Source organism: Zootoca vivipara, chromosome 4, assembly GCF_963506605.1.
Source record: "Zootoca vivipara chromosome 4, rZooViv1.1, whole genome shotgun sequence".
Lineage (NCBI taxonomy): Eukaryota > Metazoa > Chordata > Lepidosauria > Squamata > Lacertidae > Zootoca > Zootoca vivipara.
Window position 1 is genome coordinate 38,201,675 of NC_083279.1, and position 21,212 is coordinate 38,222,886.

Here is a 21,212-nt window from a genome sequence, read left to right on the forward strand (position 1 = left end):
TGTTTGGGTTACATATCATACTACCATGTAAACTACATCAGGCCACAGATACGGATTTAAATATGATGATAAAAAGGGGAATGGAGGGGGAATTTGTGCGGGATAAAAAGAAGAAGGGGAGGAAGCTGCTTCATACTAAATCATACAGTTGGTCTCTCTAGCACATTATTTTGTCAGCACTGACTGGTAGTGGCTCTGTAAGGTTTCAAACAGGAAACATTCCCAGCCCTGCTCGCAGATGTTCTTCATGCAAAGTACTGTAGATGATCTGCCACTGAGCTAGGGCCCATCCCCTGCAAATATAGGGGGATCTTCTGATCTCTTAAATATGCTTAAGAGGTCAAGAGACCTTGGGCCATATTCAGTGCTACAGCTCTGCCGTCACAACAGAGTTAAATGAGCACAGCAGTTTCCTCTATCCGGCTATGCATCCTCAGAATCAGCTCCAAAGGGTTGGGGGACCCTCCAGAACATATTTGGGGTGTGCAAATGGAAGATCCATTGCACCAACAGAACTACATATGTTGAGCTTCAGATGAAGCCCTATTGCCTCTACACTGGGCCATGGCTGTTTGCCTAAAGCCACCCAACAAATTGGGAGGTTTACTTCTAGCTCATTGATTTCCACCATTACACCAAACTAGTTCTACAGCACTTTTAATCTGCAAAGTGCTTTACCATTTTTATCACACTTTCCTTCATCTGCATGTGAGATTAGTCACTATTGTTCCCATTTTACATAGGAAGAACTGAGGCTGAGAGATAAGCGCCTTTACTTGCCCAGTAGGTAAATTGGTTATTGTCAGAATCTGAATCCAGAGACCCAAGTCTAATTTTCTAGCTAATGGATTGCAGTGGATATTCCATGCTGCCTTGGCTCAAGAGGTTTAAGAGTGGCTTCTGCAGAATGAGAAATGACTGCTTTGTTTAGCAGACTGAGCAAGCAGCAATGTATATGCTTTGCCAGCACTATAGACTTTAACTTCCAAAATATGGCAGCAAAAGACACAAGCTCTTGCGAGGGGGGAATATCATTGAAGGCATTCTGGACTATAAATAAAATGTGCATCAGTCTTGGCACTTGCCTCCATGAAACATTTATGCACTAATATGCTTGATGTAGTTGGATGTGTTCCCAGCTTATCTTGTATCTGAGATGAACTGCTTCTGTCTTGAAATTAATTTTCTGTTTTTCTTTCAATATTCTGTGGCAGTCAATGCTAGAAACAAACCGTGCTCCTGTTGACTCATCATGCAGCTAGATGTGGAAGAATTGGTCCTCCCTCAGGTTCAGCTGAGGGCTTGTACAGACATGGAAATACTTTTGACTTGGGAAACATAGGAAGCTGCCATAGAGCATAGCTGTCCACTTTCGGATTTGAAATTAAGGGATCAGCAGCAGGCTCACCTGTCCCGGGGACAGTCTACGGTATATCTAACAATCCAGGATAGCAGCGGGAAACGGCGCTGGAATAAGGGAATTTCCAGCAAAAAAAGGGAAAGTTGACAGCTGTGGCTTGGAATAAGGGGGTTTCCTGCAAAAAAGGGGGGAGGGTTGGCAGCTATGCCATTGAGAGTCAGAGCAGAGCTCCTTCTGAGAATTGTCTACGGACTTGACAGCAGCTTTCTGCAGTTTCAGAGAAGGATCTTTCCCAGCCTTACCTGGAGCTGCCAAGGGGGGTGGAAGCTGATACATTTTGTGTGCAAAACAAGAGCTCCGCCCTTCACCTTTGCCTTTCTCTTGCAACAGGTTGCAGTTTGGGGACTGTTTTAAAAGGGGTTTAAAATTGTATCCCTGAGGTAAAAGAATATCTGATTCCTTCCCATAATGTTCTATTGATTCCATAAATTTTTATTTAAAGAATGTGCATGCTCCTTTCCAGCACTGGAGGACACACTTTTAAAAATGAGACCCTTTCTCCTGCATTTCTTAAAGTATTGGTGCAGGATTGGGAGTTCCACCAGCACTGCAGTATGGAGGAAGTTAAGACATGGGTTGCTTATGAATTATAATATGTACAATTCCCGGTTCAGTGGCTTAGTAGATCTGCATGGAGCAGCCCAGGGTATTTGCTGCTTTTAATTAATTAATATACTAATTAGAAAGAATATTTCAACTGGTTGACTCTTCATAAGAGCAGGAAAGTGGCACTGAAGAAAAAAACCTGCCTGACCCACAGATTACATCTGTTGGCTTTTAGATACCTTGGCACTGTATTACTGTATCCTGTTGTGAACAGGTGGGGAGTGTTTTACTTCGAATTACCCCCAGTTTTCTCACACATTTTTTGTATGGGGGGTGGTGATTGATCTGAGCCAAATTTTGTGGAGTACTCTTGTTTACGAAAAACTTGTGCACTTGCATAACTACCCTTAGATTCTTTCCTTTAAAATCTAAGAATCAGAACAGATATTGTCTTCCCGATTTCTTAACCATGGCTAGGAGTTTAGAAGCATTGCCCTGATTTACATGCTTTCCTGTTTTTTCCCCTTTTTTCTAGATAAAACCCCTCCTGTGATTTTCTTTAACCCTGTTCTAATGCATAGATGGCTAACCTTTGGCCCTCCACATGCTGTTGGGACAATAACCCCCATCATCCTTGATTATTGATCTTGCTGGCTGGAAATGATGGACGTCATAGTCCAACAATACAGGCCACAGATTTGTTACCCTAAACTAGAGTGTAATCAAGCCACAGTTCCCTGAGTTAGGATGTACAGTGATACCTTGGTTCTCGAACTTAATCCATTCCGGAAGTCCGTTCAACTCCCGAAATGTTCGAAAACCAAGGCACGGCTTCCGACTGGCACAGGCGCCCTGGAAACAATAGCTAACAGCTGCATCAGACATTCAGGTTCCAAAAAATGTTCAAAAACCGGAACACTTACTTCCGGGTTTTTGGCATTCAGGAGCTGATTTGTTCATCAACTAAACCATTTGAGAACCAAGGTTCCACTGTAATGGGAAAGTGTGATAGGTTTAAAATAAGGAAATGAGCCCAAAGCTGGCTGCCACAACTTGTTCACGAATCAGAACCCATGGTTTCAATTCCATCTGCACTGGGCCAATGTCTGCACTGCACTGGGACTTAACCCTTTCAAGGATGCATTTAAGACTTCCCAATTACAATGTGGCAACTTGATATTTTACATATCCGTCCTTTCCATCCCTTCCTGCACTCCATCTGCTGGAAAAAAATGTCACTGACTTTTAAATCACACACACACAATCACACACACATGCATTATTTTATTATTTATATACATAAAAAAATATGCTCATTTGGGACACTGGCTAGAATTCTTTTAAAATGTATTCTCCATTTGGTAATTAAGGGTTGAGAAATTGTAAAAGAAGGAAAAGGGAAATGTGAGAGTCTAGGAAAGCAGACAGAGCCGTGGGGGTAACCCCTTGGATCTATCAAAATAAATAGAGCAGAAATCTTTCTTGCTGGCCTTTGTGTTGTTATTATTAGAACAAACACGCCTGAGTGAACTAAGCCATACTACCTTCAAGCATCCATACACAGCTTAGCTACAGTATTAAAAAGAAAGAAAGAAAGCTGAGAGCAAAGGCTATGAATGATGGATGTTTATGATCAAGAGTGAAAAACTAGAAAATCTGCTTTTCTTCATGCGTGGGAATTGCATGTAATCATCAATTGCCATGTAATCAGAGAGTGTGGGCCAGGGTACATGGCATAGCCACTGTATGTGTGCAGCTGTAAACCAGTCCATGTGGTGGCTGTCTTCATGTGACGAAGCTGTTCACATACATTGGCTATGTGCCCTGTACCCAGTGCTATTTTTCTAGAAAAAGAGGTGCTGGAGCTCACCATGAACTTCTTCCTTGTTCTCTTACAATGGCAATGGCACCTATTTAAGAGGTGCCAGAACTGAGCTCCGATGGGCTCCGGCTGAAAAAAGCACTACCTGTATGTAGATATCTATCAATCAGTGACAGAAGCTGATGCATTTTAAGTGTAGGGAAGAAGGATGATAGTACAGTATAAAATATTTACATCCCACATTTCATCCAAGGAATTCAAGGTTAAAATACAAAAGATGCAGATTCTCAAAATCTCTCTATTTATTTAATGAAATTTCTATACCACTTGATGGGGGGGGGGAGACCTCAAAGCAATTTACAAAGAGAATAAATTAAATTACCAATAAATGCACTCAAAAGATAGAATCAGCAATAAACTAAAAACAGATTAATGCATACACCAACATTTTACATGTCCGGATAGGCTTGTTTAAACAAAAGTGTTTTTAGGCGCACAAAAGGGTACAGAGAAGGCAGCAGCCTGATGTCAATAGGCATTGAGTTCCAGAGGTGCTGCTACACTAAGGTACCATTTCTTACCTTGCTCCAGTTATAGAGTTAATAGAATGGCAGCGTCACCTGCATTAGCCACTGTTGACAGCAAGGGCACATTGGCTACTTTCAACACCCAATCCTGCAACTCCCATTTGCAGACTCCAGCATGCAGGATCTCTTTACAACTAGTTTCTCCTGGCAACTTCTTCCTCCCACCAACTTCATTGCCTCTTTGTACCACACTATGCCCCTTCCCTTCCTTTGCCAGATTCTGCCAGTACCTGCATCTTGTAATCAGGAACCTGAAAGTGTTTGATTATGAAATACGGAGTGATGGTTTTAACTGTGGTCAAAGATGGGGGATTTGAAGGTATAAGAAAAGAGAGAGAAAAGCTACTTTAAGGTGCTTTATGTATTTCAAGGCAACAGAAGTTGTTATAATGCTACAGCCTTTTCTGAATTTAAAATATATATTATTTTTTAAGTAAAATAGGGTCATTTGCTGAAGGTGCTTAGTGGACTCAAGTTATACCAGTGAATGTTAGAGACCTCCATGTCACAAAACTTATTTTTGACATTTACACCCGTGTGTCTTCATAAATGTCCTATACCAATAATGTATGTAAATTTACTCAGAGATTTACTGGTAAATGTCAGAAATGTGTTAGGACACTTGCTTGGTTTGCAAACCAGTGATGATTACTGTCATCTTTTATTAGTGTATCATGGGAATGAGAATGAGATCTGATCATTGATCAGCTAATATAATAATGGTCTTATATTTTCTGATGGCTTTCTAAAATTTTAAAGATTATTGGTAAATGTCAGAAATCATTATGCTTCTGACTGACCTAGATAAATAAAAATAAGCCAATATATCGGACGGTAAAGATATTCTGTGTCTAATTTTGTATCCATTTTATTCATGCTGTTCTCAAAATGTTTCAGTGAGTTTATTCACATCCATCTCCTGATTCATTTATTTTCATTCATACATACAGGCAGTGGGTACTCTTCAAAATGTTTCTAAAATCTGGTGGATTCATGAACCCTGGCATTTCTTAAACTTACGGATTTGAATTACGACCAGAAATCACCTCCCCTGTTTCAAATTATAATGCGTTTTTAAATAGTTTTTAGTGGGTTGCATTGATTTCTGAGCAGATTTGATGCATTTGAAAAGACTTGACTGCTCCATTATGAGTGTGGGTTAAGTGTCCTTTTCTCTTTGGTTCTGCAGCTGTCTCAAACCTGGATGCAGAGAGTAAACTGAGCGTCTACTATCGCGCCCCTTGGCATCAGCAAAGAAACATTTTCCTTCCTTCCACCCGACCAGCTTGTGTAGCGGAGCTGCATCGCCACGCAAAGCAGAACCTGCGAGCCTTGAGGAAAGGTAAATCATTTCTGTACAGTCAATGAAACTGCTTTGCATTCCAGTACCGTAGCTCACAGAAGGTATAAGGTGGTGTCCAACAAAGTCAATGCCCAAGAAGAATCACTTCTATTTATGCAATGCAACTTCCCCTCCCCCCTTCTCCCCGCCCCCGTGCGCTTGCCACATACCCCCCCCCCAAATCTGCTCCAGAGGGGTGGAGGAAACCCCAGAGCAGGTTTGGGAATGACAGCTCTGTTAGGCAAGTATAAGCAATTCCACTCAAACCATTACTTCACTAGACTCCATCGTATCTCCAGGAACAGCATGTACTTTAAGCTATTACCTTAACTGACTCTTCTTCCCTTTGATTAACTCTCTTTTGCTCGCTGAGTCATAATTTTGACAGAAGACAAAAGTACATGACTGCGTTTGTCTCTGGCATTCTTTATTTTATTTTTTACAAAATGCTGTGGAAGCTGTAAATTGAAGTGAGGGTCTGGTCTGGTTTTAAATTGGATGGGGGAACCGCATGTTGAGATTCCTGCATTGCAGGGGGTTGGACCAGATGACACTTTGGGTCCTTTCCAGCTCTACAATTCTATTATTCCATGTATGTTGGGGGAGGGGTTTAACCCTTTTGTCTCCTGCTGTTTTCCCACAAAAATATCACCCTCCAGGTACTTTTTGCCTCACAAGGGACAAGCCCTCTCTTGCACCAGAAAATGCTGAGCATGGTCTTGCTAGCAGTGAAGTACCTGAAGAAGCAATTGTGTAGATCAGGGGTCAGCAACCTTTTTCAGCCGTGGGCCGGTCCACCATCCCTCAGACCATGTGGTGGGCCGGACTATATTTTTTGGGGGGGAAATATAAACAAATTCCTATGCCCCACAAATAACCGAGAAATGCATTTTAAATAAAAGGACACATTCTACTCATGGAAAACCCCGCTGATTCCCGGACCATCTGTGGGCCGGATTGAGAAGGCGATTGGGCCGCATCCAGCCCATGGGCCTTAGGTTGACTATCCCTGGTGTAGATCAATGTTTTACTATAAAGGCATGGAAAAATTTAAACACACACAAAAGTGTCTTGAAGTTTGTTAGATAAATCAAGCACCTATTAGTCTTCCATCAGCTTTGATCTGTGTAATAATTTTAAGGCCTTTTCCCTAAGAAAACTGAAAACAGGTTGTAAGGGTCTAATCTGATTTCACAAGTATTTTATCATTCCCACACTTTTAATCATAGTTGAACACATGTCAGAGAATCACCTAAGCTCCAAATTGCAGCCTAGTCTTATTCTGGTATTCCATTTTTCTTTTATGAAAATGGAAATGTCATAGTGGCAGAAAGGATGTGAGGGGAGAGAGTCTTTGTGCCGACCACCACCTTCGCAATAATCCTTCAGAAGGGAATTGCTGCCAGGGGCATTATCTGCTGATATATTTTGATGCATTGAATAGAATGAAAGTTTATGAGTCGTGGTGGGGAGAGCAGGTATACAAATTCAACAGGGGTTTGTTTGTTTGTTTGTTTTGTTGCTATGTTTGTTTTGTTGCTATTTTGTTTCTGTTAATATTGTTTTATAGATATGGCTGCTGTAGTACTTTGTGAATCCTATAATATGATTTTTGGTGTAACTGTGATGTTTAGCGTATTTCTTTAGTTGTTTTGTTAAATAGTGTTGCATAGATGGTAATTGTTTAATTTGTGATTTGTGATTGTTTTACTGATGATTTGTTAAGTATTCTATACAATTTATGCTCTATTCGTGATGTTCCATTATGTTATTTTTATCTTTTGTTTGAGAGCCGCTTTGGGATTTATTTGAATAAGAAGCAGCATAGAAATATAATAAAAAATAAATAAAAGGAAAATACAATCATAGTAGTGTTAAAATTAGAATACAGTGGTACCTCGGTTTATAAACACAATTGGTTCCGGAAGTCTGTTCATAAACTGAAGCGTTCATAAACTGAAGCGAACTTTCCCATTGAAAGTAATGGAAAATGAATTAATCCGTTCCAGATTGGTCCGCGGAGTTCATAAACCGAAAATTCATAAACCGAGGTGTTCATAAACCGAGGTTCCACTGTACACACATTTGTGTGTCTACATCACAACTGCTTTGGCTAAATTTAATCTTCTTCTGCCACCTTGTGGCCAAGAAACAAAAAGTTGAGGAAATAGTGAAATAGCAGAATGATCATAATGGATGAATAGGCCTATTAAAATCAAAGGACTTACTATATAGGTCTGAATATAGATTGCACTTTCCACAACCAAATCTGACTTGTATAAAACTTGTATGTAGCCTATCGTTGTGATTTAAGCCGTGATTTAAGATATCTCAATTTAGGGGTGTGGCCTATATTCAGGGGTAGCTAATATTTGAACCAATATGGTAAAGTAACTTGATTTATTTCATTCAGTCTACTCTGGGTATATCTTAGTTGAATAACACTCAAGAGAGACTAAGTAGTTAATTTCTTCTTGACAACTTCCTGCTTAAATTATTTTATATCCACTAAAGTACGACATCCATCATTTGGAGCCATTTGCCTTAATTCACCTGCACTTTGTTCTTAGCAAGCGACTTGGTGGTTGCAGGATTTATATTCAAAAACTAAGAAAATTTGTCTTCATCTGTCTGTGTATGTGTTTTAAATGTTCTACCAGGGTGCAAATTAGTTCTTTCTTGGAGTCCAGTACAAGTAGGGGGAGAAGATGCGCAGGAGAAGCATAATATCACTTCAGTTTGCCATCTTTCAAAAAACTGCTGATACTTTTTTTCATTGTATGTTGAGAGCAGCTTAGAGGCTGAGCTTGAAATCAGGCTTCTCAGTTCCTGCTGGGTGTTCACTCTACCACCTTATGGCAAGGATGGGGAACCCCAGGCCTGGAGGTCAAATACAGCCCTTCAGGCTTCTCTGTCTGGCCCTGGACCAGTCATATCTGCTCTCCAGCCATACCTCTCACTAGCCCTGATTTTCACCCTTCCTTGAGTGATTTCTCCTGGAATACATGCGTAAGTGAAATTGCATTAAGTGGGGAGCACCCTCTAATCATCTTTTAAACACCCTCTCTGCTGTTGTCTCTTCAATCCATACCAAAAATGCTATATCCAAAAATCTCCACAGCTGGTAGGAGACTAGAGGTGGTGCAGGAAAGCAGCTGCTACTGCTGCGCTACCCACACACCAGCTGTTAGGTGGGGAGGCTCAGCAGCATAAATAAAGCCCTGCTGTGCCTCCAGTCTCTTTGAGGCTTCCTCCACCCACACTGATATCCTCTTTGGGCTCTGAAGATGATCTCCGCACGAGCCATGAGGACTCTGCTGCTCTCTCCCGCCATTTCCAGGTATGAAATAAATTCTTTATTTCCCAGCACCACACATATACACTGTCGGACGTAAGTCGAAGGAGTATAACCAGTTATCATTGCTATTGTTTGCTAAAGAGACTGAACTTTGAGACTGCCTCTTCCTTGCCTGAATGTAGGATAGAGAGGGGTGTATGAGGATGTGTACTGCCCATTTTTGCCAAATAAGGACTTCTCTTATTAGTGCTTTTAAGGATGCGGATCCCCATCACGCGAGAACTGGTCCAGTAACAAAGCTTCCTTCCTCCTATGAATATCCTCGAGATCATAGCAATGTACACACTTCCCATGAACTGCATCTTGACCAAAGTTTAGGCTTTTCACGGCAGATTATTTTAAAATACACATCAGTCTGAAAATTTTTCTTATTTCCTGTTTTTGCTAAATAGAGCAACGAAACTGGAGTGATAACAGGGAGCAAAAAGTCCTGGGCCAAATCTCTGTGGTGGCTCCCCCATTTCCCTCCCTCCCTGTGACCTACACCCAGAAGAACAAAGAGACAAAGAACCATCCCTTGCTAAAAGTAAGTTATTCCTCTTCCCCCAATACTATCGGTTACTGTGGCAAGGGTTGCCAGCTTCTAATCCACACAGAACATCTTTGTCTTTAATCTTCATGTGACTGAGAGAGATTTGCCAGATAGTGGCAGGAGAAACAGCATCTGCTAAACCTCTTATCATACTGCTACTGAAGGCACAGAGATATCTCTTAAATGTCAAGACTAATTATCAGGGGGTTACAATAACTAATCATGTTTATTATTAACTAATTTTCCCAGTCCCCTCATTTTGTTTCTTTAACCATCCCAGGCATTTTAAAAATGTTTACAGTATTCTTTGCCTTGGTATTAGTGTAAGCTGTAAAATTAAAAACAGGCCTATGTCCAGCTGATATGCAGTCGCTCCACTGGGAGAGCAAGGCTTAGCATTCATATTACTTATGTAGAAAGGTACAACTCTAAGAGTTCAGAACTGAGTAGCCATATTAGCCCATTAAAATGGAGGGCACGGTGCTGAGCTCTCTCTCTCTCCACCACCACCACCTCTCACCTTCCGTTGTTCATCATTGAGGCGCCCACTTGACTTGGTGCCCAGTGTGGGCGAACCAGTCATACCCCCCTAAATCCACCTCTGGGGGCAAGTCATATCCTGCCTCTTACTTTATTGCATATTTTCAAAGTGTGCCATTTCATTTACACTATGAACTAATTCTGCATGAGCAGATCCCAGTAAATGTACATTACATTGCATCTATACATGCACATGTGCGCACAAACACACAGACAGACACTAACAAACTATGCCAAAGTACACAGATGATCTTCTGGGCTCAATGTTGAAAATATGCTGTTCTGTTACTTTAATTAAAAAGTCAATATACAGTCATACCTTGGTTGTCAAACGGAATCTGTTCCGGAAGTCCGTTCAACTTCCAAAAATGTTTGACAACCAAGGCTTGGCTTCTGATTGGCTTCAGGAGTTTCCTGCATGCAATTGGAAGCCACAGAAGCCACGGCGGACATTTGGTTTCCAAAGAACATTTTCAAACCGGAACACTCACTTCCGCGTTTGCGGCGTTCGGGAGCCAAAACATTTGAGTCACAAGGTGTTGGGGATCCAAGGTACGACTGTACTCCTTTTTCACACGTAGGCCATGTTGATATATCATTGTTCTTTTCTTCTGGAAGTCACCTAGAGTTGCTAAGGCAACCTAGTCAGGTGGGCAGGGTACAAGTTATAAATTACATTATTATTATTATTATTATTATTATTATTATTATTATTCTGCTTGCATGCAACTGTAAGCCAAAAATCTTGGTTTAGGATATACACGAGCAGCATTCAACCCATTTGTAGCTGTTGAACAAGCTGTAATTCAGCACATAGCCACAGTTTCCTGTTACGGGGTTGATGGCTTCAAAACAAGTCAGGATATGAAGTTATGTTTTAAAGTTGCCCTTATGCCTTATGCCAGCCATGGTCTGCAGGGCTTGCACAAGTTGCAGTTTGCCACATCAGATGTTTTATTAATCTGAAGCTTAACTGAGTAGAAATGTTCTGTTCAATAGGGCATCCAATGGCACATGGACTAAAAAATATGTTTCTTGATAGAAATGAATAATGATTGAAAATACTACCATAAACACTGATCAGGAGGCATATTATTTTTAGATTTATATGGCAACAACGGGTTCCTGAACAAGTCCAGATTGTCAAATAAATTACTTAAATATACATCAGATTATCCCAGAGGCTCCTTGACCAGGCTGTAGATACATTTGGTGTGATTGGCAATGTCAGTACATCAGTGAATACTCTGGACAAATTGCTCTGGAAGTTCAAATACTCATTATTTGTAGGGACACTCTATCAACCAGACTCAAAATCCCATCAGTCCATCAAATGCTAAATGTGAGTCTCAGAATTGATGGAAATGAAAACCAATTTCCCCAGCAGTTTATTTAGATTCCCCCCCCCCTTTCTTATGTTATCATACTGTTATCATCTGAGTAGGCAGGTAGTTAAAAAATTGAAAGCTAGCCTACATCCTATAAACGGGAGAAGCCTACTGGAGAAGTGTTTTGTTAGGCTAAACATAATGTACCCCATCCTGTAGACCTGGATCTACCTAGAAGACTTTGTTGCCATAAACCTTTCTGACAGCCTCTTGAGCTGAAAGCAATTCATATTCAGAAACCTGTTTTCCATAGCGGTAAGTGAACTCCCCTCAGATTCAGACTAGAGCTCAGGTATTTCCCCCAGCTTCCCTGATTAGAAACTTAATTTGATTAGTAGTAGTAGTAGTAGTAGTAGTAGTAATTTCACCCTGCCCATCTGGCTGGGTTTCCCTAGCCACTCTGGGCAGCTTACAGCATATATAAAACATAGTAAAACATCAAACATTAAAATCTTCCCGGTAGAGGGCTGCCTTCAGATGTCTTCTAAAAGTTATGTAGTTCTTTATCTCCTTGATATTTGAAGGGAGGTCGTTCCACAGGGAGGGTGCCACTACCAAGAAGGCCTTCTGCCTGGTTCCCTATAACGTCACTTCCTGCAGTGAGGGAATCACCAGAAGACCCTTGGAGGAGGACCTCAGTGTCTGGGCTGAATGATGGGGGTGGAGACGCTCCTTCAGGTATACTGGGCCAAGGATGTTTAGGGCTTTAAAGGTCAACACCAACACTTTGAATTGTGCTCAGAAATGTTTAATTCCACATTCAATTCTGAAAGTTGGACCCTGCCATACATAGTCTTGGCATCATTAGGAGTCAAACTCCCTCCTCAGTTGCCTATGAGTCTTCACAACCCTCCACAAACTCCTTTCTCCCATGCAGCTGCCCTGTCCCATCCCAGTTGCCTGGCTGGTAGCGACTATGAGGTCTCACTGCTAGGTACCTAGGACACCTGCTAATCATGATTACAGTATCGCAGGTGCAAGTGTTCTGGAATAATTCATGTCCAGGGTGTCTGACATCCATACTAAGGAAAGTATCCTGGGAGTGCCACACTCCTAGGTGCTGGCAATGCTGTCGTTCATGGTATTAGGAAGGCTACAGCACCTCAGCTTAAGATCTGAGCTAGAGAAGCACTTCACTTTGTATTAATCTGGGTGCATTTTTTCACGTTGCATTAAAATTTGTATTCTAAGTCAGGTGAGTAGCAGCTTTGGTGGCATCACTAGTTTTCTGAGACTCCCCAGCTAGCCCTAAGGTTATGCATTTAAAGCTTTTTACATCTCTACTACCAAAAGTGTACTAATTTCTTTTGCCATTTTTGAAATGTTTCTGTTTCAACAGAATAAAATCCAACCTGAATAAAATCCATAAATAAACAACACGACCATCACAGGAGATGATGGGGGGGGGGAATAAAAAAAATCTTAAGACTCCCCACACATATTTCAAAGGTTTGAGAAGTACTTTTGAGAGGGGGGAAATCTTTAAAATTCTGTGTTGGTATGTCATAAAACCACAAGAAACACCAAAGGGCCTTGTGGCCAATGGGTAGAGCCTCATATGTTGCTTTAAGGGCTGCATTGTTAGCTATCAAAAGGCTGGTGTGGCAAAAATATAATAATAATCTGCGCATGTGATGAATGCAAATTAACCTCCCTCGCTAACCAACCACCATGTGTAGAAGTTAAGCAGATGGAAAACCAAGGAGCAAATTCTGATTGACAACACAGATCCTCATTATGAGTAAAATTTTGCAGAATGACCACAGCTTGCAATGATGATACATTTTAAATTCAATACTGTCCGGCCTTGGTAAGAGTTTGGCCCACACCACAGAAACATTTTCAGCTATGTGTTTTTAATTTTTTTTAACCACTTTCCCCCCACATTTCATGTTTATAGTTTTACAGCACCCGCTCGCCCTCCCCCACCGAGTGTTGCCACATGACCCCATGGAGTCGAAAGGTATCAGAAAAAAGACTAACATAACAGCCTCTCATTCATTCTGTCCCTTTCCATCACTAATCCTTTCTCTCGCTTGCTTTTTTTGGCTGACTAATTTTGTTGTCTTTATATTATGCTCTTATCAACAAGGAACACCAACTTTTCTCTCCCCGCCCCCAACCCGGTTTGGTGTAAGTTTAATAGGTTTTACCAGCTCACAAGGTTTCCCTTCACTAATTAGTTTTAAAGGCCCCAACCAAATTTGTCTCTGAGGGGTTTTTTTGTAGGGTGCTGAAAAGAATTAGACAGAGATTTTGGATAACCACAAGACGACATCCAAATCATAGCAGAGCAAAGCATGAATTTGTTCTATAGACTGTTATCATTGCTATTGTTTGCTAAAGAGTAGCATTGGCAGACAGTCAGGGAGTCTGTGGTCAGGTCACTTCACTTTCTTTGTCCAGAAAGCTATTGTTATGCAGGGGAAGGAATCAGCAACAAAGTACAGGCTATGTGGGTCTCTCCTTCCCCCCCCCCCCCGCCTTTTTTTTTTTTGTTTGCACGCATCAACTTTTTCCAGAGGTTACCTAGGAAACAAAGTCTTTTGTGCTAGTAGTTTATATGAGCTATTCATGTCTGCTGGGAACAGCACAAAAGCAGAACAGATAAAGAAAGCTGCAATGTTTTCCTAACCCAGGGATGGACGAAAATATTTTGGGGGAAGACTGGTTCCTCTTGTTATTATTTTTTTGTGGGTTATTTTGCAGATGATTCAACAAGGTAAGCAAGCGACTTGCTTCTATTTTATATAAATAGATGTGAAGTGTGGCCTTCACTGTACATGTAGGAAGTTAGGAATGCCTGTGAGCCTGTTCAGGGCCTTCAGCCTTGTTAAGATATTTATTTATGAAGAGAACTATAGCTATTTGAAAATAGTACATTAGAAAATAGTACAATATTAAGCACTCTAGATAAAAGCAATTGTTGGCCCTTTAAGTCACAGCTAAAATAATTAAAAGTTTTTCAGAGTAAATAGAGCCAAGGACAAAAAAAAATCGTGTTAGCAAAGTAGGAAATGGAAACAAATGGAAACAAGAGGTGAAAATGTTTAGAACAGAAAATGCTTAGAACTAAATTCCTCCAAGGCTGTGTACAAATAACAGAAACCAGTTAAATGGAAGCATGAGAACTTTATAAAACTCTGAAGGTAGTATTTCTGCCCTGTTGCTGAAGTAATTGCTGTTTTCTCAATAAGCATAGATTTCAACAAACTGCTTCTGATCTTTTACTCTCATGACAGTCCTGCTTTCTTTTCAAAAAGTTATTCTTGGAGTTGGTTAACTAATCTCTCTTTGTGCCTATTTATCTTTTTGTGCCTTGTAGCTTGGGTAGCACATTCTGAATTACTTTGCATGATCTTCTGAATGTTATTCTTAAGACTTGAAGGTGGTGGCTCAACTTTTGCTTTTTCATTTTTCTTTTAATATACAGTTGCTATTGTGTGATATAAAACATATGTCCTGATCCTACCCATGTTTCCTTAGAAGTCAGTTTCATTAATACTAGTGAGACTTACTTTGAAGTTAAGGATAGGATCAGGCTCTTAAACTGCAATTCTAAACCCATCTGATTGGGAATTTCTGCACAAACACTGAATTTCTGAACAAACAATACTTTGGGTAATGCTGAATTCCATTAAAACCAGTGTAACTTGCCTTTAAGTAATGTTATTCAAGATTAGCCAGGGTTGTTGTGTCAGTTATACACTGATAGACAGAAAGTCTGCATGGAACTGATTTGATATGTTTATTCAAGTATATGTTTATCAAACTAAATACAAAAATGGGACTTAAAATTTACTAAAAAGTTGCTAAAATGGCATGTACATATGGATCATATGTAGCAGGGTACATCTTTGCAGAAGCTAAGCATTGACTGGAAGCTGTTTCCATCTTCTGAAAATTCATTTTAATCTACAGCTCCTAAATGTTTCCAATATGTGAGATAGTTTGACTTCCTGTGTTGAAATTGCAACGCGCTCTTCATTACTGCTTCCCTGCAACCTACTTCCAAATCTATTTTTTTCTGATATTTTTAAAAAGTAACTTTATCTCGTAAAAAGAGTAGATACTGATTTTGATTGTATTCATTTACAGTCCCACCCTCCGGAGGAAGAAGATACAGATGTCATGTTAGGGCAGAGGCCGAAAAATCCAATACATAATATCCCTTCTACACTGGATAAGCAAACCAATTGGAGCAAAGCACTACCTCTCCCAACTCCAGAGGAGAAAATGAAACAAGATGCCCAAGTGATTTCCTCTTGCATTATCCCCATCAATGTCACTGGTACAGATCTCTTGTACTTCTTTTTTTGTTGACAAAAAGGTGGTTCAAGTCATTAATTTTATTACGGTGAGCATATCTCTAAACACAGGAGTTTATGATCAGCAAATGTAAGGTTTCCAAGGCAAGAATGTAACAAAGCTTTATAGCTTCAACCGTCAAATCCTATGCATGTCTACTCAAAAGTCAGTTCTACTTTGTTTAATAGGGCTTTCTTCCAGGTACGTGTGCATAGGATTGCAGCCCAAACAAGCTATATTGGTAATCTCATGAGTATCCATCACCACTGGTGCTGTTATATCTGGTTGCCTACAGAAGAACTGTCCCTGAAGGGCCTGAGATATTTTTTCTGTCTTACATTCCTGTTAAGAGATGAGTCTTGGGCTAAACATGCTTCCTCTTCCCTTTCTTTCATATGCAAGAAAATTGAAAACTTCTGCTTTCATTTGAGAAACAACCTTGGTTCTCCATTATATCCAACCTCCAAGAATGGCAGTTAGTTTACAAACCAGGAAGGATGGTTTTGACTAACCATAGTTGGTTTTAACTAACCGTAGTTAAAATAAACCACTGTCCTCTATTGCTATATCAGGGAACTGTGGTTAGTTCTAAAGCAGAAGCTTCTGGGAGGAGCAGCTATGAAGTCTGAGACTCATACTGCTTTTTTCTCAAAATGGCAAAACCATGGTTTACTAAGCACTATGAACTCGCCAATTCTCTTGTTGGTTCATTATCTCATTCCATGGTGAGAGCATTACACTAAATAGAAATATCCATGCAGTCTTCCCCTAAAAAGCTTGTCTATCAAAAGCAGAAGTGCTTAGGAGAGTTAATTATATTACCCTTCCAAGTAATATATTCACATTTATCCTTGCTAATAAGGCAAGTTGAATAACCAGAACAAAATATACTTGTGCTCTATTGTGATAGAATTTATTACACTGGGCTTGTGGAATTATCAAGGGGCGGGGTATCCATTTATCTGAATTTGTGTTTTGAAATTTCTATAGGAAAGGGGGAATCAAATGTGTGTGTGGACGCTTTGCCCAAACTACAGTCAGCTGTTGCACACATAACATAATATGTGATGTAAAGTGTAAGACAAGTAATGGCGTAGCTGCACAGAAACAATTGGGAGCCTTAAAGTGCACTCCTGATTTTATCCTGTCCCAAACAATACTTGCTATCAGCACCAATCAGGTGATCGGTACTGACAGCATGCCTCATTGACAGCAAACCCTACAGGGAAATGGTACCTTTGCCCATACGGTTTTATTTCAAATTGCACATGCAAAGGATGCAGAAAAGGAAAGGATCCCATTGCCACAGCAGTTTCAAATCAAACTGTGCTGGCAAAGGAAGTGGGGTTTGCAGACCAGTGGTATCTGCAAATCCCATTTCCTTTGCCTGCGTGGTTTGAAATCAAACCACGGAGGCAAGGGAAAACACTTCATCTGATGCCATGTGATAACAGGTGGAGGGTGTGAATATTCTTAGCTCCCATTCTCTTGGAGCATTCTTTGTGGATTTTTTTAATTGCACATATCATCATAAAGAAGAAATGTGGTTAAACTCATGCTGCAAATTTATACAGTGCTTAAAGGATGGGCAAATTTTGCTCCCTGGCCCAGCCAAGCCCCCCAACAAATTATTTGGATACTAGGCTCATTTAAGACACTCTTTTTTTCCTGCCATGTGGAATGGACAAAAATAAAGGTCAGTATAAGGATAAAGCAGCTGAGGACCAAACCAGACATTACAAAAGGGGGCAGAACAGATAGGTAGTTGTACCTTGGAAGTTGAACGGAATCTGTTCCCAAAGTCCGTTCCACTTCCAAAACATTCAGAAACCAAAGTGCAGCTTCTGAATGGCTGCAGGAATTGAGCAGCCAATCAGAAGCCGCGGAAGCCCCATCAACCGATTCCAAAAATAGTTCGCAAACTGGAACAGTCACTTCCAGGTTTGTGGTGTTCGGGAGCCAAAACGTTCGACTTGCAAGGCGTTTGGGATTGAAGGTACGACTGTACTCTGTATTTTATTTCTTACTAGATGGGGAAGTAGTTTTGAGGGGCCGATTCTGAATGGAGAAATGGCTGGCAAAAAGGAATTACACACAAACCGCTACCATGCCATCTCACTTTTGGTTGGATTTTGGTCTTGCCTAGTTGAATTTTTGACACTATTATCTGAATAGCTGATCCCAGTGTCATATAACAAACTGCTCTTGAAATTTAGCTAACATTGCCCCCTGCCCTCCCCCATTTCAAATCAGTTTGCCACATGGCATAGGGAGTAGGTTATTATTTGAGATTTATTAAGTCTAAAGCCACCTTGAGTTCACAGTTCACAAAGATAGTTTCGCTGCTATTTGGATGCTAGCCAATGTGTTTAGGATTAGGGCTCAAATTTCACTTTTGAAAACTCCAAGAAATGCTGTGGCTTTTTTCTGTGATAAAAAGAGGTTCACAATGACACCAATTTAAAAACTTCTAATAAAATCTGTTTCCACTCTCCAAACTATTAGAGATTATTCTGTTCAGTTGTTGTGGGTATCACTAAGTTTTCAAATAATAGAATTGCCGGAACATCTTGAAAAGTACAGAACCATTCCCCCCCCCCCAATGCATTAACACTTGTTCTAAAATAAAGAAAGGCAGTAGGGTGTCGTAGTGCTTTTGTTCAATGTTAAAGATTTCTGTTCACTTATTGCAGTGGTGTTGGTGATGGTTGGAATATAGGATTTTTGTCTGGGGTCTCCTGTAGTAGATTTCAAGAAGAACTTTTACAAGAAAGTTACTTTTTGGTGTTTTACATTTGTATGTAATGTACTCTGTATGTGTATGTCTGTGTATAATTATGGTTGATATAATTATACAGCATTGAAAGTACAGGTTTTCGAATCAAGATTTTTGGTTTTTATTCCCCTCCTCTCTACTTTTAGTTCATATTGTTGCCTTTCAAATTACACCATAAGAACCTTCATGTTTAGCTACTGCCCCGACACATTTGTTCAGAAGGGATCCTTGCCAAGTTATAACTCTTTGATGAAAGGAAATCTACTGTAACATTGGATGGTTAAATGGAAACACAATGTTTAATTTGTAAATGCATTTTTAGCCAGATGAATAGCTGACAGGGTTTTCAGATTTGTTTCTAAAATTTAGTCTCCAATAACAAGTGGAAAACAAATTATTTAGACTCGTAACACATTTTTTAAAAAATAATTTGAATCTCCTCCAGTAATCCTTTTTACTGGTTTTTTGCATGTTACCTGTGTCCAGTTAAGAAGCAGGTAACAGGAAAGCTCCCTGCCAGTCAGAACAGATAGTCCTGGGTTGGAGGGACAAATAGTCTGACCTAGCTAGCTTCTAGGTGGAGGACACTGTTCTTATTTGTTGCTAATCTCTTCCCAAATTAATTAGGGAAATACTATGTACCATGGAGCAATGTATACTAGATATCATTTGCATTAGAAGTGATGAAGAAGAAAGCTTGTAATAAGAAGACTGCTCCTTTTTAGAATCATACTTTTAGTTCACACTTTGCAAATGCCCTTTGCAATGACAATGTCTTGCATCTGGAAACATCCCACCCTGTTCTTCATGTGTTGACAAATGTAAGGGTGTTGGGAGAAAGGGACATGTAGGAATCTATACAGCGAACAGGAAGTCAGACAGGACAACCTTACAAGGTAAAAACAGATATGTGATGTAATGACACACAAGTGATGTGGCTGCTCTGTAATGGCAGTATCACCATTAGTTTAAGAATTTAGCTCAATTAAACACTGGTGGTAATTACTCATTACCAATCTAATTTACAATTACTAAACCATGAAATCTGTGTGAACATTTAGATATGTCTCAGCATCAACAATGTTCTCTAAGGACTGATATAGGGAAAACTTAATTGCATCCTGCTCTTGAGCCATCATTATTCTGAAACATGTGGTATAATAAGATAGGCTTGGACTCAGATTTTTACCACTGCCCCTTGGCTTCCCCACAATTTCATTGCAACGTAAGCATTAAAATAAAAAAGTACGGCTGCCCAATTTCTGATCATCATCATGAATGCTACTGTTCATTTCATAGATGTCAGTGCCTGTATATCCATAATAAATGGACAAACCATTACAGTAAATGTTCCTTGCTAATGAGAGTGCCTAACTTTCCCTGCATCCCTTTCATTCCCCTCTCCTACCTTTTGTGACTTTTGGCAACGCAGGCTGATCAGAGGGAACAGGGATAATAGAAGCAACGCTGTGGTACACGGTGATTTTTTTTCCATGAGAGTTGTACAAGGTCTGCCTTATATTTATTTGCAGGCACAATCCAAAGTGCTCACATGACCTCCACTGTCTTCCAGTCGTAACAATTTGTTTACTATTTCCAAAAGCTAATGAGACCTATTTATGGGTTGCAGGAGTTGGTTTTGACAGAGAGGCTAGTATACGCTGCTCTCTTGTTCACTCACAATCCGTACTACAGCGGAGACGGAAATTGAGAAGGAGGAAAACCATCTCTGGCATCCCCAGAAGAGTCCAACAAGAAATAGGTGTAGTATCAATAAAACTCTTCGCTAGATAGCATTCTTAACTGCCTTAATTGCAGCAATAGCCTGCCTTCCAAACTGCTTTCCAAGGAACACTTCAACTTCAATGATGGTGGAGTTTCAAATCTAATGCGTTTGGGTATTACTATTTTTTGTTTTGTCTTTTTTATTATTAAATACTGCCAGCCAAACTATATTACTTATTACAGCCTCCAGTCTTGATGCACAGTAGGCCTTACTGAGTAATATAGATATACGTGTCCAGCCCTTATTGTTTAAGTGTAATGAGTTACTTAATTTTTGTTGTATTTTTTATTTTTGTTTGTTTCGATACCCATAGTGTGTACATAAAAAGTAACTAGATTCAGTGAAAGTTTATTCTTGTAGCCAAGGGACCCATAAGGTAAAGCAGTGACAAATGATGTGATGCAAAGTGATGATGAATTGTCACTGATTTTATACAGAAGACCAGTTGAATATTTATGCCAGATAACGCTCAACTTGTGAAAACTTTCCCAGATATTTTTCCTCTTTTCACGTTTGTCTCCTTGACTTAAAAAAAAAAATGTATCGATAACATACATGAGATGTGCTAACTTGGCTCTTTTCTATACAAATGTTAAGTCAGTGGTAATCAGGATCAAGTCCACTGGACCTAAAAATCACAGACTTTTTCTACTGGCTGCATACACACCGTACATTTAAAGCACATGAATTCCCCCCCCCCAAATCCCAGGAACTGTAGTTTGTTAAGGGTGCTAGGAGTTGTAGTTCCCTACTTTGGAGAGATCTGTGAGTTTTAAATGTCCTTTAAATGTATGGTGTGTACACAGC

The 21,212-nt window shown here is 40.0% G+C and overlaps 1 protein-coding gene across 1 annotated transcript in view; it reads left to right on the plus strand.

Moving 5' to 3' along the window:
• The window catches only part of NHS (NHS actin remodeling regulator), a 234,797-nt gene that overhangs the window by 203,581 nt on the left and 10,004 nt on the right, over positions 1–21,212 (plus strand). The window contains exons 2-6 of the mRNA XM_035114638.2: positions 5,565–5,717; positions 9,468–9,601; positions 13,436–13,498; positions 15,634–15,826; positions 20,250–20,381. Coding sequence (XP_034970529.1) covers positions 5,565–5,717; positions 9,468–9,601; positions 13,436–13,498; positions 15,634–15,826; positions 20,250–20,381 — 675 coding nt within the window. The remainder of the gene's footprint in view (positions 1–5,564; positions 5,718–9,467; positions 9,602–13,435; positions 13,499–15,633; positions 15,827–20,249; positions 20,382–21,212) is intronic.